Here is a 26,335-nt window from a genome sequence, read left to right as displayed (position 1 = left end):
ATTCACGTCAATTTGCTGCAAGACTTTGGTGCATGACAATTTGTGGTATGACAACTTGGTGTATCATACAGAGATCAGAAATTAAGAAAATCAATGAAGTAAAAGGTTTAGAAAACAAAAGAAATTTTGACAATTTCAAAAGGAGGAATGCAGAAATTTAGAAGACAAAGAAAATATATTTTTATCCATTTATTATTCCTCCTCATAGGCATTTGGAAAGTGAGTATGTGCCTATTTCAGCAATTAAAAAAATCGGGATGCTGGTGAAAACACCTCACTGGGCTACAGTGCTTTTCTATGTAGGGGACTCAGACTCCAATTCCAACCCCTACACAATTTTAGGGAAGCTTACCCACCTACCTTAAACCCATCCATGGTACAAGCCTACTACTAACTTCTTTCAATAAAAACTATAGTGTAGGTTGCAAACTGAATGTCAGAAGGTGCACATTACCCAGCCAACATTCATTAATAATCTCTACTTTTGTTCTCTGAAACAACACCCCCCCACCCTCCTGTGTATTTCCTACAAAATTCAACTTACAAAAGCAACATTGCAGTGTGAACAAGGTTCTCTTGTATCCCAATTATTAACTTGTTCATGGAACTCTTTTAATAAGATTTCCGAAAAAAGCAGAATGTGCATTAAAAAAAAAAGGTGGTGGATAGTATGCTCCAACAAAAATATAAGATATCAAGAACAATATCATTATCACTAAATTCACCATTTACAGAATGGCATGTTAAAACTTTGCATTTTCTGTCTTGTTTTTCCATACACCAAATTCTCCCAAAGAATTCACCGAATTATCAGTTGCTGAATTTTTGTAGATATCAACCGTCTTTCACCAAATTCTTGCATACACCGAATGGTCATGCACCATACACAGGTAGCCCTTGATTTACGTCGAGGTTAGGTTCAGGGGGGGACAGGAGCAAATGGAACCGTTTATATAATGGAGTTAATGGGAAATCACATGGTTAGGTTCCAGGCACCAAAAATTTTACCTACCCTTTTCGACGTGGAAGTATTTAGAGTTAAGAAATAATCTTTTTTAATTAAAAAAAGTTATTTTTAACCTACATAAATACATTTACATATAATAAATAAAAAATAAATTACAAAACATTTTTACAGTGAGAAAGTTCAGAATATCTTCATCTTCTGAACTTTCTCCTGCAGCATCTAGACTTCATGTATCTTCTGCTCTCTCTAAAAAATCAATAATCTGGGCTTGTTTGCTTTTGCTTGATAGACATTTGTGAATTTAATAGTATGGAGCTAAGCAATTTTAAAGCGCCATTTTGAACTTTGTGCTCCTTTCAGTCAAAGGATCTACATTCAAAAAATAGGATTCTAATTGCTAGACTAGGTTTATGCCTTCCCGTATAGTTTTCAGTGTAAAATTTGGAACTTCAGAATTTATCTGTGCCATCCTCTAAATTGATTTGGTTTACATCAGATGCCATTTCCAGACAGGCTGCCAGAGCAGCTCATGGGGGTCTTGTGAATGATATACAGAAACTTTGCTAGCAGACATAAGGAGGTAATTATCCCTTTGTATAAGGCAATGGTCCAGCCACACCTTGAGTATTGCATATAGGTCTGGAGGCCTCTTTTTAGGAAGGATGTAGAGCTGCTGGAATGAGTACAGAGAAAGTCAACAAGATTGGTGAGGGGAACAAAGGGGGTGCTCTTACCAAGAAAAGCTTAAGTTTTGCAAATTACAGTGTCTGGAGACTAGGCACCGGCAAGGTGATCTGATAGAGGTGTTTAAGGCTTTGAATGGTTTGAGCAAGCTCAATGCTGACAGGATTCTTCCTCTTCCTCAGATTATGCACTTGAGGTAAATAAATCTAAATTGAGGAATGACAATTGCAGAACAGATGTGCAGAAATTTGCCTTTGGCCAGAGGGTGATTGATTACTGGAACAAATTTCCATCAGTCGTTATGGAAGTTGACAGCTTAAATAAATTCAAGGAAGAACTAGACAAAATTTTGGAGCGAATGGTAGGCGAATAAGTGGTTTTTTTTTTTTTTTTTTTTTTTTTGGCTGATGCTGTATAAGCTTATTTTCTTGCATCATATGCCACTAATACTAATGCTGACACTAATTGATCATGGGACATAACTGATGTTAGCTCCCACTACTGATTTATCACAATATACTTTGCTGAAAATCAATGCTGTTGTTTGAATTTTAAAGGAGTAGAGAGCTCACTGGGTCGGCTTTTAGAACATTTACTAAAAGCTCTTAACAAAATGATACATTTAATATTTGGGAAAAAATAAAAACAACAACAAATCTATATGAAAATGAAGGTCAGGGATGCTGAGTTGTCTGTTTTTACTTGTTTCCTTTTTTTCCAACACCTAACTTATCTTAATGAAATTGTCATGTCTGACTAATTTAGGAGAATGGGTTTAAGTTAAAGTTTTTATTTGTAATCTTTTGAGGCACCTCCGTAGCCAGGTGGGCATGAGCAGTAGTGCATAGCACACTGCTTCTTGATTAGACAGGGGGTTCGAGCCCATACCCACCAAATACGGAGGATGCAGCAGGTCAGGGAATGACCACCGTATATTCCCAGCCCGATTAAAGGGCGAGGGTTGGAGTCAGGAAGGGCATCCAGCCGTAAAAATTGCATGCCAAAACAATAAAAAAAAACGCTGACCCCACATAATAATGGGAAAAAGGCAAGGGAAAAAAAAAAATTGTAATCTTTTGAAGTTAAAACATGCTTTCTTGGAAGCTTAATATTTCACCAAACTAACAAATTCCACTGATCAGATTTGCTACACTGCTGAACTATTGCTGGAGCTGTCATCGCAAAAACGCTAGTATGATTGTACAAAGAGACAGCTACAAAAAATTGCACATGTGTCATTCAATTTTTTTAAGATGACTCATAAGAAGAGCACTATGCAATAGATGATCTTTTTTCTTACTTCTTATGAAAATCTTGTGGAATGATACTTGCAGATATTGTTGCAAGGTAACTGAGTACACAAAAGGCTTTCTTGGGCTGATAATTTCTAGTCTTCTTCAATCAAGGCTGTAGTTAGCAGATCAAAGGTGGAAGAAATAGGGTTTTCCTCCATGAGTTATTCCAGGTTTTACAGACTGCACAACATGCAAATCAGTCAGGGAACACATGTATCTAAAGATAAAATATACATATGAATGTAAGAAACAAGCGCGGGTGCCATTAAAATAATAACTTGAGTTTGTGTCTTTGTTAGCTTTTCGTAATAAGCTTTAATGGTAAAATTTATATTTAAATGGTAATTTTAATGTGATAACAATATAAACATGCAATACTTACGCTGACATGAAAATGCAGGAGATATATCCCATATTGCAGTTCCATTTTCAATAACACAAACTGCTTCGCTTCTTAATCTATCAGAGATATACCCATGTGAACAAGTAATGGCTAAGGAAGTTGAAGGAGCAAAGGGTGGTGTTTTACCCTTCAAATCTACCACAGTGTTAGGAACTTCTGGGGCACTGTTGCATGTATCTGTAATATAAAATTATAATAAAAAATAAAGATTTGGCATATTAAGATATGACAAACCTAACATATGATACACATGACTATATACTTTTTTTTCTTTTTTAGAGAAATAGCAACAATGATGAAATTTAATCTAAATTGTTAAACAATGTTAACAGCAATTAGTAACCGTGTGTGTGTGTGTGTGTGTGTGTGTGTGTGTGTGTGTGTGTGTGTGTGTGTGTGTGTGTGTGTGTGTACACTAAACATATTTCTTATTATTAAGTTTGGTTCTACATGGGATAACTACATTAACACCCCTTAATAATTAAAAGTCATCAGACAACTCCAATATATATATATTTTGTTCAATTTTATAATTTAGTTAATTTTAATTTACACTCTGTGAGGAATAAGGTGTGAATGGGACATGACTAACAAACAAGTATTACAGTACTTGCCTTAGTCTGGATAGCCTATGATTAAAGGTGAAAGGTAATAAAAGTAAGAAATAATAAATAGAAGTTAATAAAGAGAAAATTGAAATTAGAGAGGAGAAAACAACATTCTTCCACTCAGACATCAGTCTGCTACTTCATCAAGGGCTTTGAGCAAACCTATAGCCAAATTAAAAGAATTGTCTCATACATAACTGTTTCTGTAGTCCCTATACCAATTTTGCCAGAGTGTTAATAACCTAAGTGTTAATCATATTCAACTTATTCATATCCAACTCATCAATCACCATTTCGAGGGTCAAATGATGATCTCTTGCCACGATATTCCAAACTTTTGCAATTCTGTCCTCATTCTGAGAGGTTAATGGACACCCATTTCATGGGTCATTGTGACATCTTCACATCTGTCTTTGAACTGCTTATACTAGTCAAATGCACTGGTACAACTTAACGTTTCATCACTGTAAATAGTTTTTAACATTTTATATGTTTCTGTTACAGATTTTCCCAATTTAAAGCAAAATTTAATATTCATTTATTGTTCCATTGCAAAATTGTGATGCAGAATGTTAACACTACTAATGGAACTGGTTGTTATTGCAATCTGTCAGCCTACTGGACAATCTGTAGTGCCATTTGTTGGAGGAAGTTTGAACTACAACATACACACTTTGCTTAATTTTCAAACTCACTGAACATGACCACAACAGCACTAGTCTGGGAAATTTATTGCCATATCTTGTATGACTGAAAATAGTAAAAAACTACACAACCTGGCAACTATGGATTACCATTACAAATCACAGGGTATTAATTCAATATTTCATTTAGAACCTGTCATTTTATCTGATATTAATAATGATAAACTAACATTAGGCATTATATTACAAATGTAATGTTAACATTTAGCATTACAATTTAATAATTCCTGCCTTGTGGCTGTTGTTACTGAAGAGTAAAGTTCTTAAAGTTAAATGCATATAAAAAAAAACAACATAAACTTAATTTCTACACATGGGCTTGGTTCTAACCTCAGTGATATCCATCTACAATTTGCTAAACTACTCTCATTTTTTAAAATCTTAATTATCTGTTGCTTCAACTACTATTTGTATCTTTTCCCATTGAGTATCCTGCTTGTTACATTTAGAATAGATCTTTCCATCTTATTCTTGGTCTTCCTTCTACTTCAGTGGCTTACAAGTTTCCAATTTGTTAATATTTTTTCTGCCTGTCATTCTCTACCACATCTACATGTTTTTCCCATTCTTTTATAGACTGAGTGGCAACATTTTAAGTACACCTTTTAAAAGTTTAACTCTTGTTTCCATCTGATCTGTTCTTAAAAAATTGGAAACAAAGAAGTTATATAACCTTTTTGTGTTTAAAATATCAGATATAATGCTTTACAACTACAGTACAGTATTACAACTTATGTCTTCAATTCTTATCTAACAATTGGCCCATAATGCTTCTAATGCAGTAGATCAGTTCTGTCATTTGCTAAAGTGAATTTCCCACCTTACATCATCTTCAGTGATATCTCATCCACCTCTCAAGCATTTGTACCATTCAAATATTCTACCTTTGAAAGCTTTCCACACATGCTTCAGCAATCATTTCTATTCTGAAGCTGATTTCTTCAACAAAAGCAAACTTTTATAGATTTTATTTATTTAGAGCAATAACATTGTGAAAAGTGACATTATGAAATTACTTACAATCAACAACAGAAAAAATAAATCTTCCGGCATGTGCAATGAAAATGTGACCTACTATAAAAAAAATTCTAGGTATTCTGGGTTACAAAATAGAATAATAATGAAAAAAAAAAAAAGTATCTTAGTCACCATTCAGATATTTTTAACAATTTAGTCCTGGAACTTTTTAATCTTATCTTGAGCATTACAAGAAGTTTCTCAGTTCCTTCCCATCATTAAATATATGAACAAATTACATTAATTCAATTGTTGTAAAATTAAAGCTGTAGTTTCTTTACTTAAACTTTTAATTAGTAGTAGTAGCAGCAGCGGCATGTGATACAAGAAAGCAATCTTATGTAGCATCAGTCAAAAAAAAAAAAAAAAAAAAACCAATTTCACACAGTCAGTTCTACTATAGCATGCATTTTCATGACATGAATTTGCTCCAACGTGACCGACATATTAGGAAACAATGCAGTATAACACGATTTTTGTATTGGCTTGTGTGCGATTCTGTCTGCGAGTAACACCAGGTGAACAAAAACTAGGTACCAAGCTGAATAGCAACCTGAACAGCAATACATACAAGTTTATGAAGCTTAAAAAAATGTCAAATGTGTAAGAGCCATATTTCCTATTTATTGCAGTTGTATTGGTCAGAGATACACTCGTCATTCACTGTATTCAGATGATAACACATTATTGTAGGCTGACTCACGTTTTCAGGAGCTCACATTTTTCTGTTTGAACAGAAATTTCGTGAGGCAGGATAGCATTAGCACAGGAGCATATTTCTGGAAGTCAATACTATAAAATAAAAACAATTTGTAGTTCCCAGTTTATTGGGCTTTTCTGTTAGTACAATCTAATTTTATAAATGGGTAGTAAACTCGATCTTATTGCATTTGCAATAATACCGATAACTGGAATTGTGTTGTTTTTTTACATTATTATAGTGAAACATGTTTTCCCTTACATGAAATCCTCAATCATAAAAAAAAACAAATAAATTTTCAGAAACTTCTCTTCATTCCTGTTTTTTAAGCTTTGTAAAGTTGTCTCACTTGTGCAATTTGTGCATCCCATGTTCGTCGTTATTGATTGTTTATCTTTTTTACTGTTATTATTATTATTAGCTATATGGTGCAAGGAAGCCTGAGGCTTATGCTGCACCAGCCAAAAAAAAAAAAAAAAAAAATCCCAAGTTATCCTGAGAGAGAGAGAGAAGTAGAAGGGAATCACCAAGGAAGAGAAGAATGATGATATCCAGCTCAGGACCCTGGGTGTGCCAAGCCCATGCTCATCAGATATGAGCCTTACAATCCAAAAAAAATAAAATGTCAGTGAAGAAATATCAAGCAAAACATATCTTGTCAATGTACTATATTTACTGTAATATTTATTTATTTATTAGAAATTTAAGATATTTAAGCCTGTGTTAGCAATTTTATTGGGTTTTAACTTTTTTCAGTGTTTTACTTACCAGACTGAACTTTTTTTTTTTTTTGAGTCCTCAAACCCTATCTCTCCCATAAATCGTTGTTTTTAATGCATGAAATACCATAATGCAGAGATTTTTAGGAACATATGTAACACATTATAGCAAAACTGACTGTACATTCCCTCTAAACATTTGTCCAATTCCTCCCTGAATTTATTTAAGCTATCAACTTCCATAATGACAGGTGAAAGTTTGTTGCAGCAATCAACTACCCATCAGCTAAAGGCAAATTCCTGCACATCTATTCTAAAACTCTTTCCTCAATTTGAATTCATGCCCCCCCCCTCAGGTTCATAATCTGAGCAACAGGAAGAATACCATCAGAATTAAACCTGCTCAACCCATTCAAGGCCATATATGCCTCAATCAGACACCACACAAGTGGCTAGTCTCCAGACATTGCAATTTACAGAACTTAAGCCTTTCTTGGTAAGACTACCCCTTTCGTTCCCCTCACCAATCTTATAGCTTTTCCCTGTACTTCATCAAAAAACTCTACATCCTTCCTAAGGCCTCCAGATGAGGCCTCCAGACCTGTATGCAATACTCAAGGCATGGCCTGACCATTACCTTATACAAAGGGATAATTGCCTCCTTTTCCCTACTAGCAAAATTCCTGTATAACATTGACAACACCGCATAACCTGCTCTGGCACCTGTCTGCACTGTTCAGAAAATTTCATATCTGACTGCATAATTACTCTGAGGTTTTTTTCATTTTCTACCACCCTAAGTGTAGTATACCACACAGTTGGTACATTTCCCTGGGGTTACTTCTAATCAATATGCAGTACTTTGCAGTTGTCAGTGTTAAACTCAGTTGCCACTTCTGAATCCATCTGCCCAACTTTTCTAGATCCAGTTGCAGTAGAAAGAACACTGCCATTAACAACCCTGCCAACCTTATCATCTGCCAACTTTGAAATTATAACTGATATACCTTCATCATTGATAAATATACAAAACAACTTTTGCCCCCGGCAGACATACCCTGGTCCTATTCCACCTATCCTTTTCGCACAATATATTTCCCATATTCCTGACAATGAGTCACTGACAATAACTAGCTCCTGTAGAACCAGCACATTCTGCCCTGAAGATTGCCGGTGTGCTGCCTAGTGCACAAGAGTGAGCTCTGGCATTGAGTTGGGCAGCTGAGAGCTTGATGGGCCCCCATTTTAATTCCTTTGAGGGCATCTACCCGACTCTTCAAGCTCTCATAGACATCCATCAGAACACTGAGTTGGCGCCTAATTTCTTCACATTCTCTGCACCTAACACACACACACACACACAGACAGACAGACAGACAGAGAGAGAGAGATTGCATATATATGGATCTGTCTGTACGTACGTGCATATAAAAGAGCGCGCACGTTTTTTTTTTTTTTTTTTTAGGTCCTAGCCTCTGAAATCTCAGGAAATTAGGTGGCAGGACCTGCCAGAGTGAAACTAAAACTACTGGGTTCCTGGTCTGCCTCCACGGGGCGAAGGTGGGGCAACGTTGGGCCTCAGCAGGGGTCCAGCGGCTAAACGACCAGATGAACAACGGTACACGACATCACACAGATACAAAGCCCACACACTTTTAAATCTCTGGCATTTCCCAGTGAACTGGTACACCCACAATGAAAGCAACACGGAGATGGGGGGAACCCCTGGTGCCATCTGACACTAAATACACCTCACACACACACACACACACACACACACACACACACACACACACACACACACACACACACACACACACACACACACCATGACTAGATCATATCCTGTTCAGGAGAGATCTGCAAACATGTTGCATTTTGCACATTTTTTTAGACTGTGATGCATTGGAGAATCGCCCCCTTCAGTTCTGCAATGAACCATAGCACTTTTGCTACTTTGCACATGTTTTGCTGCTCTAGTCAGGAGCATGATTTCCATTTAAATTCAATTTAATTAACAATAAAAATTAAAAGGATTTATAAATTTAATTGATTAATTGCCAATAGTATACTAAGCTAACAGATTCCTACTATAGTACTACGTATCAAGTTTGAGATATACTTTACGCTATTCCGTATCGATACTACACAATGGCGGCAAGTTTTGAACAGTACAAGTTTTACCAATACTAAGTAATAACCTACAAAATCTCTATCTAAGTTCAAAATAAACTAGTATAATAACTAGAAATATAAAGCTACTTCTAGAAAATAAATTAATATGCCAATTAAATCAATAAATTGGTAAAAATTTACCCCAAAATCACTATATATCTAGCCTTTTCCCCAAATTCACTGAATGGGGAACTTCTTTGTCAATACTGCTGGGCAAAACTTTTTTTTTTTTTTTTATGTGCCACCCTGACACAGCTGTGAACTTTTTTAACTTTGAAAAGCTGGATATCATCAACAGTAAGCAGGAGATATTTGGGCTAAAACAGCAGCTTTTTCAGAAAGGCTGAAGGGCAGGAGGATTTTCAGAAAAAGCAGGATGTTTTTAAAGTCCAGAGGTCTGACCTGAAATTAAATTTTACCAATAACATATGTACAGTCGAACCTCTCTTTAACGAACTTCCATATAGCAATATTTTCTATGTAGCGAACTTTTTTGATTTCTCCCTGGTCATTATATTGAAAATAGTTTCCATATAACGAAGAAAATTTCCATATAACGAACTGATTTCGGGAGACCCGGGTACGCATTGTTTGCACCTCTGGCCTTTAGGCAATAAAGATGATGCTGTAGAAAGCACGATTTAAGAGCTAAAAGGATTAAGCATTAATCCCTTTAGCTTTTAAATAGCTAAAGGCTTTAATTCCATGAATTAAGAGCTAAAACATTTTACAATTTAATGGTGCCTGTAAAACCCTGCAGGAGGAAACTGGCCAACCATGGTGCGGGACAGAAAAAGATGGGAGTTTGGGGGAGGCCTTTGTCCAGCAGTGGGTCAGCAATGGCTAAAAAGAAATAAAACCTATACAACTTATACTCTACTATGCCAAGAAGTCCCACTGGTCAACTGTATACAGCCACTGCCAAAGATTAAGGCATATTCTCAATGCGGGCATTGGCTCTGGTCAACTTATTTTCTACTGTAAGCATCCTATTAGAGAATTAGGAGAGAGTGATTTTTTCCTTTATGTCGGAAATTCATCTGTTGTTTTGAAGAAATGAGTCATCACACTTTCACCTGTTTCTGTTTACATGGTAGCTACAAGTGGTCCCTAATTTTAGCTTTGTTTTAACTGCTGTGTTTAACTGCTAAGAGGAAATCATTGAGTGTAGTGTAAAAAAGTAGAAGTGCTTAATAGTGTAGATCGCAGCATTAAAAAAAAAAGAAATCACTTTAAAATTTGATGTCCCTGTCAGTGCTGTGTCAATCATTCTGAAAAACTTTGTTTCTGTTCTCAAATTGTTTGAGGAAACAGGACCCAGTCGGAAGCATGAGAAATTATGCCTTTGGGAAGATGTAGATGAAGCAGTTTAAGTGAATGAAGTTTATTAGAGACCAAAATATGCCAATATCAGGGGTATTAATAAAAGAAAAGGCTATGGAGTACGCATCTTTTCTGGGGGCACAAAACATTCCAAGCCAGTTCTGGTTAGCTGGACACATTAAAGAGCATCGTGGCTTACTCAAAAAAAAGTTATTTCTGATGAAAGTGGAGTTGTAATCGAAGAAGACTACACCCATTGAAAAGAAACAGTTTTGAAAAAATTATGGAGGACTACGAGTCCAAAAACATATCCAACGTTGATGAGACATGTCTATTTTTTAAATGTTTGCCGAACAAGACACTGACTTTTAAAGGTGACAAATGTTTAGGTGGTAAAAATAGATGGAGAGAATTACACTCTTGGTTGCAAATATGGCTGGTAATGAAAAACTGAAGCTTTTGGTAATAGGCAAAAGTAAATAACCCTGCTGTTTCAAAGGAGTGAAGTCTTTAGAGTTGGACTAAAACAACAAAAAACCTTGAATGACAAGCAAAATTTTTGAGCAGTAGATTTTAAATTTCGATAGAAAAAGATGACGAAAGAAAACAGAAAAATCGCACTGATTATCGATAACTGCCCTGCCCATCATCACTCCGCAATTTCAAAACTTACAAGTGTGAAGCTTGTTTTTTTTCTTCTAAATAATTCATCTTAATTGCAGCCAATGGAACTAGGCATTATCAAGAATTTGAAAATGCACTACCAAAGGTGCATATGGAAAAAAAAATTATACTGAGAATAGAAACCAACCAACCTATAGATTCTGTTAGAGATTTGTGGATGTGCATATCAGAGCTGGCAAAAGTGTGCCGTCAAGATGTGATGGAATTAACAATTAACAGAGATGAGAGGGATAAACTACTAGAGGACATTGGACAATCTTGGGAAGAGTTCCAAGCGAGGTTTGATCAGTGGAGAAATTGTTCTTGATGAATTTTTAGGAGTTGATAATGATGTCATAGTATTTGAAATCCGAGTGACTCCCAACATTTTGGAGTATATTTAAAGAACTAGTGACAATACCAACAATGAGTTGGATGAAAATTAGGGCAATATTAAACCTTCCAAACAAATGTTGGCAGCATTTGAAACTTTGCATCGAGGCCTTCAGTGGGAAGAAAATGTAACAGAAAATATATTTGATTTAAAGTTTAAACAAATGCAAACATTTTTATGAATGGTGTACAGTAGAATCCAGTGTACGACAAAAAATAACCAAATATTTTATGACATAATTCTTAAAAGTGTACTAATGAATTGTGGGCATCATGTGAGCAGTCATTTCTTAATATGTATGTATAAATTGTTTTAAAATATTATAAAAGTTATTCATTCGCACTTCTTTCCCATCTTTTACCATATTTCTGAATTACAGTATTTTTCACTGGTGAAAAGATCATATTTCTTTATAACAAAATTTCTGTATAACGAATTTTTTTCAAGGGAACAATTGATTTTGTTATATAGAGGTCCAACTGTATTTCATAAGAAAATACATCCAAAGGATTGTTTGAAAGCATATAGTACAGCATGCTTTGAAACATTAACTTACCTAGCATTTTTCTGTTAGACATCAACTGATTAGACTGCTTCATTAGATTAGAAAGAAGCTGTTACCGACTTGGCATCTTTGCATTTTTCATTTGCATTCTTTGCATCATATGCCCCTACTAATGCTAATTTTAGTTGGGTAATCAATTTCTAAAATGGAAGTAGAGCATTCAAAAACTATTTCTATAAGAAATTTACACACAACATTCTTCAACATACTTAAGATTAATGACCTTCATGCTTAGATGTAATTTGCATTAGACTGTTCAGACTTTCAACACTGGCAACTGACATTTAAAAGAAGCAAGCAAGCAAACTGCTTTATTCAAGCCAGAAGAGATGAACATGAATTTCTTCTGCACAGCTGTGGATAAAATGCCTAGGAACATCAGCTTGCTTGGTCTGTTTAGGATGATTGCTTTCACCAGAAGTTTGCAATTCAGAATTTTTTTCTTGAGGAATTCATTATTTTGTCATCTTTAAAAATTTCTTTTGGACCACGAACTAGATTTGAACAGGAGTCAGTGCCACTCATCAGTGACTGCTTGTTGTACTTTTAAATTGGTAACTCCGAAATGTGTTCATATGGCTTTTCTCACCACTTTTAAGTTCCTTTAAACAGACTTGTTGGAGGCTGCCACTGTGGTAGAAAAGTGACAGCCTCCAAGTGGCAACTTACTTAAACATTTACCCAAGTATAGCTAACATATACATATACTTCACAAGCTTTTTTTCACTTTAGTGGCATGTATTAACTGAAACTATTTACATCTATCTTTCCTTTTACATTTCTTTCCAGATAGCAGTAAATGTCCACCACTAAATATCATCCACTTTCATAGAGAGGCATACACTCCCCTTTCCAGCACACAAATTAACAAGATGACAAGGATAGCCTATTAACTGCTCCTCTAATATTCTTGCTATCTCAGCTGTTGGACCTACCATAATAGGAACATTAACACTAAGCATAAGACAGTTTTTAAAAGAATCTCACACACTCTCTGGTTGTTCAGAAGAAGATACCCGATGTTATGCTCTGTATAGCCACCTTACAATGCTTTTGTAAGGTGGCTATACTTTGTTTTTATATTAAATGTTGACTGCCATTTTTCAGCCCATCTGCTTAATTCTATCCAAGTCTTACTGGAGTGGCATAAACTGATTACTGCCAATTAACCACCCTACCCATTTCTTTATCATCAGAAAACTTAGCCATTATAATTAATATGCTTAAAACTATCACTAATAAATAAAAAGCAAGCTAATTTTTGTAAGATAATTTTAGCAAGATAATTAAAGCAAGATAATTTTTTCTATCAAGGAAGATCCCCACAATGGATCCCCACAACCTTCACATACATTAGGTAGCATGTAGAATACCTGACAACCAATTCTTTAATAAAAAAAAAAAAATTACATATTTCCTGCTATATAAGACATACCCATAATTTAGCAAAGACTATTTAGGGGAAAAAAAACATTTTTGAGGAACTGTTTCATTTTATTGCACATATCACTTCTAATTTTTTTAAACAAAAGCATTTCATTACATAACTATTTTTTATAATACTATATATACTAAGGTAAACCCAAAATATTTTAATTGTCTTGAAATTAGCATTAGTAGAGGCATATGATGCAAGAAACAAAAAAAAAAAAATTTCAAATACAAAAATATTATACTAATTCATCTTGATAGAACAATAAGAAAATGGGCAATAAAAGAAAAGAAAAAAGGGTTTTTTTTTTCATCTCAAAATTTAGAAATCTATCATTGCTGTCACCATCCTCATCACGATGATCACTACACTCCTCATTCTCATTGTCACTGATGCTGTCTGTCAATGAACTGTCATATTCATTAAACAGAATATCATCATCTATGCCATCCAAGGCATTACTGATATCACACTTCTTAAATGACTTCACAAATGCCTTTGTCTTTACTGCAGTCCAAGATCATAGGCATATCTAATGCCCATTGGCACACTTGAGAAATCGTTGGTTTCTTCATACTTCAGTTTCTTCATAACACCACTTAACCCCAGTAGGTGTTAAGTTGTGTTATGATGCTTTCAATTGTTTAGTCCATTCTTCTTTCATGAAAGCTAAACGGTTTGTTAACAGAAACATCTCGTGGTTGTAGTTGGCAGTAAATCCACCTGGAATTGCAGCAAGTTGTGTTTTTAACTTTTCAACCCTCCTCTTTGTTGTTGTTATTTAGTTTTTAGGAGCATTAGCAACTAAGGCCATATTGCTCCGGGGGTATGTGGTGGTCATTCCCTGACCTTTCCGCATCCTCCATATTCAGTGGTCACGGGCTTGAACCCCGGTCTAATCAAGAAGCGTGTGCTACGCACTACTGCTCCTGCCCACCTAGCTACGGAGGCGCCTCCTCCTCTTTGTGGCTTCTGTTTTATGTGATAAAATAGGTCCCATACCAGTAGGGTTGGTTCCTTGAGGAAGGCCACCAAGATGTTGTAACCACAGTTTTTCCAGCCATAGATTGACTCCATCTTCATCCATCCACTTCTTAGGATGAACATGGATAAAAATACCTGGTGGAATTTTTTCCATTGGCAAAGTTTTTCCTCTTGAATGTGAGTAGAGATAGACATTTTGTTCCATCATCACAAGCCAAAATAGCACTATAGTGTCTTTTTATGGGATCATATCTTAACAGTTACTAATTTTGTACCTTTAACATCCACACTTTTATTTGAGAGTACATCAAATAAAAGGTACTTCATCCATATTACCAATTTGGCCAGTCTCATAGTTTGCATGCTTCCTAGCATAAATTATAAATCTGTGAAATTCCAGGATTTTACAATTAAATTTGAATAAGTAATGGATGAATCAAAAATTAATCTTGGAAGCTACTAGGCTTTTCATACCAACAAAGAAATATTGTTCAAGATTTAGGCCTAAATGGATGTCAGATGAACGAATTAGACATATGACAGAGAAGAAAAATGCATGGGATACATATAAATTAACATGAGACACAGAAGCCTATGATAGATATAAGCTGGTCCATAACCAAGTTACAAAGGAGGTTAGGCAGGCAAAGGTGGATCACGAGAAATCTTTGGCAAAGGATGCAAAGAAAAACAGCAAAGAGTTCTTTACTTATGTAAATTCTAGAAGGAAGGAGATGAATCAGATTGGTCAACTTGATATCGATGGTTCAACTGTTGATGACCTTGCTCAGGTAGCTAACAAACTAAATGAATATTTTGCATCGACATTCACATGTGACAAGTTATTCAGGGAGGGGAATGCCAGAGGTGTATTCTACTCTAGCAGTAAGCTAGATAATCTTGTAATAACAGAGTAAAGTGGAGCAGAAATTGTTGAAGATAAACACAAGAAAGGCACCTGGGGTGGATGGAATCTATCCAGTTATATTAAAGAAGGCGGCAAAGGAAGTAAGCAAACCCTTAGCCATAATTATGAGAGCTTCCCTGGACTCAGGGGAGATACCCATGGACTGGAGATGTGCAAATGTGACCCCAATCCACAAAGGAGGATCAAAGGGAGACACAGGTATTACAGACCTGTTAGTTTAACTTCTGTTCCAGGGAAATTAATGCAGGCACTGGTTAAAGAAGCATTGCAGGATCATCTAGACAAGACTTCAGTTATAGCTCGGACACAGCATAACTTTGTCAAGGGGAAGTCTTGTCTGACTAATTTGATTGGATACTATGATGTAGTCACAAAGGAACTGGATGCAAATAATAACTTTGATATCATATATTTGGATCTTAGAAAAGCCTTTGATACTGTTGCACATGGAAGACTGCTGCATAAATTGGAGCAGTGTGGCATTGGAGGCAAATTGCTGCTATGAATAAAGGGATGGTTGAGTGGGAGAAGACAGAGTGGTAATCAATGGACACTGCTCTTCGTGGACTAATGTTATTAGTGGAGTCCCTCAGGGTTCAATGTTGGGTCCATTGTTGTTTTCTGTATTTATAAATGATATTGATGATGGTATATCAGCCTTAATGTCCAAGTTTGTAGACGATATGAAGGTTGGCAGGGTTGTTAATGACACTAATGACATTACACTGCTGCAACAGGATCTAGAAAAGTTGAGCTGATGGGCTAAGAGGTGGCAAATGAAGTTTAACATTGACAAATGTAAAATACTACATATGGGAAGCAGTAATCCCAGAGTAACGTATCAACTCTGTGGTACCACACTGACAGTGGTAGAGAATGAAAAGGACCAGGGGGTAATTTGTGCAGGCAGATATGAAGTTTCCTGAGCAGTGCAGACAGTCTGCAAGAGTAGCTCATGGTGTCTTGTCAATGATATACAGGAATTTTTCTAGCAGGGATAAGGAGGTGATTATCCCCATTGTATAAGGCAATGGTCAAGCCACACCTTGAGTACTGTATACAAGTCTGGAGGCCTCATTTTAAGAAGGATGTAGAGCTGTTGGAACGAGTACAGAGAAGGACAATAAGATTAGTGAATGGAACAAAAGGTTGCTCTTACGAAGAAAGGCTTAAGTTTTGCAAATTATAATGTCTGGAGACTAGGCACTTGCGAGGTGATCTGATTGAGGTGTATAAAGGCTTGAATGGTTTGAGCATGCTCAATGCGGATGGGATTCTTCCTCTTGCTGAGAATAATCCTGAGAGGGCATAAATTGAAATTGAGGAAAGACGGTTGTAGGACAGATGTGCGGAAGTTTGCATTTAGCCAGGGGGTGGTTGATTGGTGGAACAAGCTTCCATCTGTCATTGCAGAAGTTGATAGCTTAAATAGATTCAAGGCAGAACTTGACAAACATTTGGAGCGAGTGGATGGGTGAATAAGGGTTTTTTTTTTTTTCTTTTTTTTTTTGGCTGATGCTATATAAGCTTGCTTTCTTGCATCATGTGCCTTTGCTAATGCTAAGTGTGCACATGTAGAGTGGTTACAACTACACCATAAAAACATTTGTTACAGTACCTTAACAGATCCAGAAAGATTTTTTTCTGCAAAGGTCAAAATTTACTGATAATTTATTTAGACATTTTCAACATTCTAGCAAGTTTCATAAAATCACCAGTATATTGGTAAAAGTTCTAAAATCATCAACAAAATGCTTGTTTATAATAGCCATACCCATTGTCTTATAAAGACAAAGGGTGATTTTTTGAGATAGATTTTTGGGAAAAAAGTGCATCTTGTGTGGTGGGAAATACTGTAAGTATAAATTGACAGAATTTTTATACAGTTCTGAAAATAACACAAGTTTATTATTTTTTTGCAAAAAAAAAAACTAACTATTTTATGATATTGAGACAGAGAAAGCATCAAAAAGACTGATTTTTTACACCAGGGGTGGCCAACTTAATTTGTGATGCGATCTACCATTTCAAGAATTTCATTGCACATGGTTAAAAAAAGTTAATCAACACACATTGAAAAATGTTGTTTATAAATTAAAATTAAATACAATTCAGAATTCTTATTTTAAATTCATATGTATTTAAATTTCTAATTTATGCGAAGTTTGCGTCTTAATGTCATCTGCCAAGCTTTCAAAATAGGGGATATACTGTGATAAGGCCAACCGTAAAGAATCTTCTGTATGCAAGTTCATAAGAGTAGAGCAATTCTTTGTTTGTTTCAAATACAAAAAGCCGATTCACAGATCGAAACAGGAACCAATGGAACCAAACAGGAACCAAAACAGGAATTTAAAAGTTCACTGCATTTTTTTTACATTTGAGTACTTTTCTCGGCAAACATATTTCCAAAAGTCTGTTTCTGATGACCTGGCTTTTAGGAAGATATCATGTTGCAATGTAATGATTTCATTTTCAAGAAATATTTTCTCCATGTGAAAAATCTCCATGTGATTTTTTCTGCAATTTGTTTCGTATCTAAGTCGACATTAAATGGATAAGAAATATATTTAAAAATGTCTTCAATTGTTTTAAAATCACTGAATCTGGTTTCAAAATCATTCACAACTTTCTCAATTTCAGAAACACATTTCTCAGTATTAAATTCAAAAACAGGATATTTTTGAAAATGATCTTACATATTTTCAAAATGATCAAATTTTTTTTCTTTGAGATTCTTAGCCATTGTCAAAAATTGATATTTATATGCAGAAATACTACTAATCATGTCACCCACATTTTTATTTTTTTATTGTAATTCCAAATTCAGATCACTTAAATTTACTGGTAAAATCGGCCACAAAAGCCAGATCACACAATCACTCCGTATCTTGTAGCTGCTGATAATCATCTCCCCTTTGATCAACAATTTTTTTAATTTCATTCAGCAAATTTCGAAATCTCTGTAGAAACTTACTCAGACTCAGCTACCTCACATCTGTGGGTAATATCAGATCTGGTTCATTTTCATCGAGTTGCATTTTGAAAAGTTGTCCTCTGATGAGTGTGTCTACCCCCCCCCCCATCATATTTGCTAGCCAATTTCAAAATATTGGTAATTTTAAGTTCAGTAATTTGAATTAAATTACCACTCCATTGGTAATTTTAAGTTTATCTTACAATGTTCAAATTTTATTTTTTGGTAGCATTTCTTGTATACATATCGTTTTCATCAAATAATTTTAAAATAATAACAGCTCGCAGAATTGCATACTAGAGTAACCACTTACATTTATACTAAAACACAAGCATAAACATGTTTTGAATGCTTTGCTAGCTGATTTATTGATGTAATATACAGGGTGGGCTGTATGTTAATTTACCAAGAAACAGTTTTTACAATTTAAATGCTGAAGTCAATTTCATGCCCATATTAGTAATAGCCATATAGTGCAAGGTAGCAACAGACTTTTGCTGCACTGGCCAGGAAAAAAAAAACAAAAACCAAGTAGATAAGAAATTACAAATTGTTTGCTTTCCTTGTCATACAAGTAACTATCCAGTTGATGTTTGAATTCATTCAAACTCAACTACCAGTAAAGGCAACCTGTTCCAGCAATCGCTGACTAAAAGAAAACCTCCTACAATCTAATTGAAACCCTTCCTGAGTAATTTGAATTTATGTACCCCCAGCTGAATTCTCCATAACAGTGTAAATTCTGCCTTCATTCATTTTAGTAACCCCTCTGGGCCTTATAAACCTCATTCAGGTCACCTCTGAGGTGCCTGGTTGCCAAGCTATGCACAGCCCACATATAGTCTTTCCTTGTAAGGTTGCCCTTTTGCAGATCTCACCATGTGAGTTGCCTGTCTTTGGATCCTTTCAATAAGCTCAATGTCTTTCTTTAGATGAGGTCTCCATACTTGAACACATTATTCCAAAAGTGGTCTTACAATTGGCAGTGTGACTATGACCGCCATATCTCTACAGGATAATGTTCAATAAATCATCAATAGAAACCATGGACACTCCTGGCTACCTGTTTACACTGCTCAGAAAACTTCATATCCACCTATATTATAACTCCCAGATCCCTTTCTTTCTCCATTATTTTTAATTCAACTCCACCAAGTGTATAATTTATTTTGGGGTTGCTTTTCTCCAAGTGTAAGACTGTATTTTGAAGCATTAAAACAAATGCTGCCACTTTTCTGACGATTCGTGCAGCCTGCTCAAATCATCGTGAAGTAACTACTCTACCAATCTTTATGTCATCTGCACTTTGACATCAAGTCTTCTATCACATTGTTGATGTCATTTATGAAAATCAGAAACAGTGGTACAGAAAATCCATTAATCACAACTCTTTGCTTTCTACCCTGCAGCCACTCAGCAATCCATCTTATAATTTTTCTAGTAATCCTAACATTAGCAAAGGCACATGATGCAAGAAAGCAAGCTTATATAGCATCAGCCAAAAAAAAAAAAAAAATCTAATTTCACCCATCCACTCACACCAAATGGTTATTTAGTTCTGCCTTGAATCTATTTAAGCTATCAACTTCTACAGCAACAGATGGAAGTTTGTTCCAGCAATCAACACGCTCGCTAAAGGCAAACCTTCTCACATCTATCCTACAACTGTCTTTCCTCAATTTGAATTTGTGCCCTCTCAGGATTATTCTGAGCAAAAGGAAGAATCCCATCAGCATTGAGTATGCTCAAACCATTCAAGACTTTATACACCTCAATCAGATCACCTTGCAGGTGCCTAGTCTCCAGACACTGTAAATTTTTTGCAAAACTTAAGCCTTTCTTCGTAAGAGCAACTCTGTTTCATTCACTAATCTTTTTGCCCTTCTCTACGCTCACTCCAGCAGCTCTACATACTTCCTAAAATGAGGCCTCCAGACCTGTATACAGTACTCAAGATTTGTCCTGAACAATGCCTTATACAAGGGTATAATCACCTCTTTATCCCTGCTAGAAAAATTCCTGTACATCATTGACAAGACACCATGAGCTACTCTTGCAAACCGTCTGCACTGCTCAGAAAACTTCACATCTGCCTGCACAATTACCCCCAAGGTCCTCTTCTATATTCTCACCTGCGATGGATGGTGATATCCGTGAATTCGTGCCATGTGTCCAAGAACTGCTTCAATCAACATGATCCCATACAATAACTTCTTATGAGAGACTGAGTCAAATGCCATACCTAAATCCAAATAAACTGTCGAAATTGTTCTCTACATACAGATCATAATCAAAATGTCAAAATGGCTTACAAAGTTAGTTAAACATGATTTTCCCTTAATAAAACCATGTTTTGTGTGTGTGTGTGTGTGTGTGTGTGTGTGTGTGTGTGTGTGTGTGTGTGTGTGTGTGTGTGTTATTCGAAATGCCATGTGGTAGTAGTAATGGCAAATGATGCAAGAAAGCAAGCATACGTAGCATTATCAAAAAAAAAAAAATCCATACTCATCCATACCCTCCAAGAATTTGTCTAGTTCTTCCTTGAATTTATTTAACCCATCTACTTCCACAACAGCTGGAAGTCTGTTCCAACAATTAACCATCCACTGGCTGAAGGGAAACTTCCCCACATCTGTCCAGCTACCATCCTTCAACTTGAATTGATGTCTCCTTGTATGTAATCTCAGCAAGTGGAAGAATGCCATAAGATTCAGCTTGCTCAACCAATTCAAGGCCTTAAACACCTCAGTCAGATCTCCCATGTGCTCAGTCTCAAGATGCTGCAATTTGCAAAACTGAAGTCTTTCTAGGTAAGAACACCCTTTGGTTCCCTCCACCATTCTGGTTATCCTTCTCTGCACCTGTTCCAGAAGATTTACATCTTCTTAAAGTGAGGCCTCCAGACCTGTATACAGCACTCAAGAAGCAGCCTAACCATAGCCTTATACAAAGGGAAAATCACCTTCATCCCTGCCAGCAAAGTTTCTGTATATCATTGAAAAAACCCATGAGCTGTCCTGGCAGCATGTCTGTACTGCTCAGAGAATTTCATGTCTGAGTGCACAATTACCCCCTGGTCTTTTTCATTTTCCACTACCCTGAGTGTAGTACCACACAGTTCATAAGTTACTCTACGGTTACTGCTACCCATGGTGCAGTACCAAGCATTTGTCATTGTTAAACTTCAATTGCCATTTTTTTAGCCCACTGATCCAATTTTCTTAGATCTTGTTGCAGTAGCTTACCCTGATGACTGTTGTTACTTGCCTTGCCAACCTTTGTATCATCTGCAAACTTTACTTTTCTGATGCTAAGACTGATATATACCTTCATCAATATCATTCATAAATATAGAAAACAACAATGGGCCCAGCAATGAACCTTGGGTAACTTCACTAATAACATTAGTCCAAGAAGAGCAGTGCTCATTATAACCACTCTGTCTTCTTTCACTTACCCATTCCTTTATCCATAGCAGTAACTTACCCTTAATGCCACATTGCTCCAGTTTGTACAGTCTTTTATTGTGCAGCAGTATCAAAAGCCTTCCTGAAATCCAAGTATTTGATGTCAAAATAATTTTTTGCATCCAGTTGATTGGTCACTGCATCATAGCAACCAATCAGCTTGGCCCTTAACAAATCCATGCTGTGATTGCAGTATAATTGCATACCTGTCTAGATGATCCTACATTACTTCTTTAACCAGTGATTTGATATTTTCTCTGGAACATACTTTTAAGCTAACAGTTCTGTAATTACTCATGTCACCTTTTGATCCCCACAAATATATCAATTGGGGATATATTTGCACATCTCCAGTCCATAGGGACCCAACACTGAATCCAAGGATGCTCTCATAAAGTAAATTAAGTAAATAAAGTAAATTACATCTCTTCTCAATAAAGTTACATATGTCCTTCCTTTATATGCCCAGTTAATGGAATTTCCAGTTTGACAAAAACAAACAAACAAACAAACAAAAAAAAGAGGTTCCGCTATATAGAAAATAAAAGAAAAGACTGTTTCCAAGATTAATAAGCATGGTTCTCATACCTTTACTGCACAAAGAGACTTATTCCATTTAAATATCCCAATTTCTATCAAATAAGCTACACACACACCACATTCAAAAATGCATGTTTCTTGTAGCTTCATTAAAAAGATGAAACTACACAAAAATAAAGTCTAGCTGCAAAAGATAAATAGAAGTATCTAACATTTTTCCTCTGCTAAATAATATCTCACAGATAACGAAAAACTTTTTTTTCTCTAAATTTTAATTAGAAAATCAGTAGTTTTATACTTACCAGAACTAAATACAGCTACTAGCAGCAAAAGAAATGCCAGAGAACCAAATATTAACTTCTCAAAACCAAGTTGCTCCATTATTTGTTTTACACCTAAAAAGTGAACATATGTATAACTTTAGAAAAATAATGAAATAGAAAAGAAAACTACATGAAATTTAATAATGAAGACAAAATTAATAACACACTACCACAGTTGGTGTCTCATCTAAGATGGGGTCTTGTCAATGATATGACAGGAATTTTGCTATCAGAGATAAGGTGATTATAGTAGTAGTAGTAGTGGCATGTGATGCAAGAAAGCAAGTGTATGAGCTTATGCAGCATCAACCAAAAAAAACAAAAAAAAACACAACATTTCCTCCAAATGCCTGTCCAGTTCCTCCTTAAATTTATTTAACCTATCAACTTCCACAACGACAGATGGAAGTTTGTACCAGCAATTAACCACACGCTGGCTAGAAGCAAATTTCCGCACATCTATTCTACATTTGTCTTTTCTTAATTTGAATTTATGCCCCCTTAGGTTCATAATATGAACAAGTGGAAGGATTCCATCAGAACTCAGCGTGCTCAATCCATTCAAGGCCTTATACACGTCAATCAGATCACCACGCAGGTGCCTAGTCTCCAACCACTGCAATTTGAAGAACTTAAGCCTCTCTTGGTAAGAGGATTCCTTCATTCTCCTCACCAATCTTGTTGCCCTTCTCTATACATGCTCAAGCAAATCTACATCCTTCCTAAGATGAGGTCACCAGACCTGTACGCAGTACTCAAGGCGTGGCCTGCCCATTGCCTTATACAGAGGGACAATCACCACCTTTTCCCTGCTAGCAAAATTCCTATAACTCATTGACAAAACCCCATAACCTTCCCTGGCAGCCTGTCTGCATTGCTCAGAAAACGTCATATCTGACTGCACAATTACTCCCAGGTCTTTTTCGTTTTCTACCACCTTAAGTGTAGTACCACACAATTGGTACATTTCTCTGGGGTTACTTCTACCCATATGCAGTACTTTGCATTTGTCAAGGTTAAACTTCAGTTGCCACTTCTTAGCCCATCTGCCCAAATTATCTAGATCCTGTTGCAGTAGCACACTGCCATTAACAACCCTGCCAACCTTTGTATCATCTGCAAACTTCAACACTAAGCCTGATATCCCTTCATCAATATCATTGATAAATATACAAAACAACAGAGGACCCAACACCGAACCCTATGGGACTCCACTAATAACATTAGTCCACGAAGAGCAGCACCCATTAATTACCACCCTCTGTCTTCTCCCACTCAACCATCCTTTTATCCATTGTAGCAACTTACCCTTAATACCATTCTGCTCCAATTTGTACAATAGTCTTCCATGCGTAACAGTGTCAAAAACTTTCCTGAAATCCAAATATATGATATCAAAACTATTTTTTGCATCCAGTTCCTTTGTAAGCACATCATAATATCCTATGAAATTTGTCAGACAAGACTTTCCCTTAACAAACCCATGCTGTGTCTGAATTATTGCTGCAGTCTTGTCTAGATGATCCTGCAATGCATCTTTAACCAGTGACTCCATTATTTTACCCGGAACAGAAGTTAAACTAACAGGTCTGTAATTACTCGTGTCACCCTTCGATCTCCCTTTGTGGATTGGGGATTCTTTTGCACATCTCCAGTCTGTGGGGACCTCCCTCGAGTCCAAGGATGCTCTCATAATTATGGCTAAGGGTTTGCTTAGTTGCTTTGCCGCCTCATTTAATATAACTGGATAGATCCCATTCATCCCACGTGCCTTTCTTATGTTTAACTTTAACATTTCTCCTCCACTTTGTTTTCAGTTATTACAAAATCATTAAGCACCCTGCTACAATTTGATAACCTTCTGCCATTTTCAAACCTTAATAACTTCTCATGTGTGAATGTAGATGCAAAATACTCATTCAGTTTGTTTGCTATTTGAGCTGGATCATCAACAGTCGAACCATCGATATCAAGTGGACCAATCAGATTCATCCCCTTCCTTTTAGAGTTTATATAAGTAAAGAAATCCTTGCTGTTTTTCTTAGCATCTTTTGCCAAAGATTTCTCATAACCTGCCTTCGCCTGCCTAACCTCCTTTGTGAACTGATTACAGACAAGCTTATATCTGCCATAGGCTTCTAAGACGCGTGATAATTTATATGCATACCATGCATTTTTCTTCTCTGTCACAAGTCACATTAGTTCATTTGGTAACCATTTAGGCCAAAACCTTGAACAATATTTCTTAATAGGTATGAAACTTTTAGTAGCATCCACAATTAATTCCTTGAATGCTTCACACTTAGAATTTACTGTTGGTAACATCGTCAGTTGATCCCACTGTACAGAATTTAAAAACTGTCTGAGACCACTGTACTCATCTTTATGGAAGCAAAAACCCTTTCCTTTACCCCTGATAGTAATTATATCTAAGTAAATCCCACATCAGTACACTGTGATCACTGCCACCTAGTGGTTTCTTTATCTGCAATTTCTTAATACACGAATGATCACTGCTGATAACCAGATCAAGAGTATTACCCTCACTGGTTGCCTCTCGAACATGCTGCTGCAGAAAACAATCATCCAATAAATCTACAAAAGTCTTACTAGTGTGTGAGTGACCAATCCACAAGTTCCAGTCAATATCTGGGAAGTTAAAATGCCCCATTATAAGACATTCTGATTTACTAGCCCACTATTTCTCTGTACAATTGTTCATTGTACTCATTCGAGTCATTATGTCTATAACACACTCCTACTCTTATTTTCGCTTTCGCAGTGCTTATGTCACACCAAACTGACGCAACAGTGCACTGTTCATCTATATCGACTGGATGCACTTCTTTTGATTTTATGTTTTTCTTAATTAACAGCATAACACCTCCTCACTTCCTATCCTGTCTATCCTTTCTGTACACATTGTACTCCCCAAATTCCAGTTCTGCATTCCTTATATCTGTGCGACACCACATCTCTGCTATCCCAACAATATCCGCCTTTGATGTCTTGACCAACACTTCAAATCGATTTACTATACTTCTAGCATTGGTTCGTTATTTGGTATTTTGGTTTTTAGGAACATTAGCAACCAAGGCCATATTGCTCCGGGGATATGCGGTGGTCATTCCCTGACCTTTCCGCATCCTCCATATTTGGTGGTCACGGGCTCGAACCCCAGTCTAATCAAGAAGCATGTGCTACGCACTGCTGCTCCTGCCCACCTAGCTACGGAGGCACCCACTAGCATTGGTATACATGTGTCTATCCTTATTATTAATTACCCTAACACATCCCATATAACCACCTGTTTCACGATAACTGCCATCAGTCCCTGAAACCCCCAGCACTCCTCACTCCAGGTCGCTTCTTATTCTAATAGAAGTTGTGCAAGAATCACCTTCACCTTTGCCTGCAGCTACTTTTAACCTTTTAGTCTGAATACCCCATTTTAGCAGTTTTCCGAC

General features: G+C 36.2%; 1 protein-coding gene across 2 annotated transcripts in view; it reads right to left on the bottom strand.

Annotated features, from left to right (window-relative positions):
* Positions 1-26,335, bottom strand: part of LOC150090381 (protein lev-9-like) — a 181,946-nt gene that overhangs the window by 130,875 nt on the left and 24,736 nt on the right. For both annotated transcript variants that reach the window (XM_090389840.1, XM_090389841.1), the window contains exons 2-3: positions 22,848-22,940; positions 3,329-3,526 (exon numbers count right to left, since the gene is read on the bottom strand). In XM_090389840.1, the coding sequence (XP_090245966.1) occupies positions 3,329-3,526; positions 22,848-22,926 (277 nt within the window). In that variant the 5' untranslated portion in view covers positions 22,927-22,940. The remainder of the gene's footprint in view (positions 1-3,328; positions 3,527-22,847; positions 22,941-26,335) is intronic.

The sequence above is a fragment of the Mastigoproctus giganteus genome, chromosome 2 (genome assembly GCF_048544385.1).
Source record: "Mastigoproctus giganteus isolate SK-2022 chromosome 2, ASM4854438v1, whole genome shotgun sequence".
NCBI lineage: Eukaryota > Metazoa > Arthropoda > Arachnida > Uropygi > Thelyphonidae > Mastigoproctus > Mastigoproctus giganteus.
This window is presented reverse-complemented; position numbering and strand designations above follow the sequence as displayed.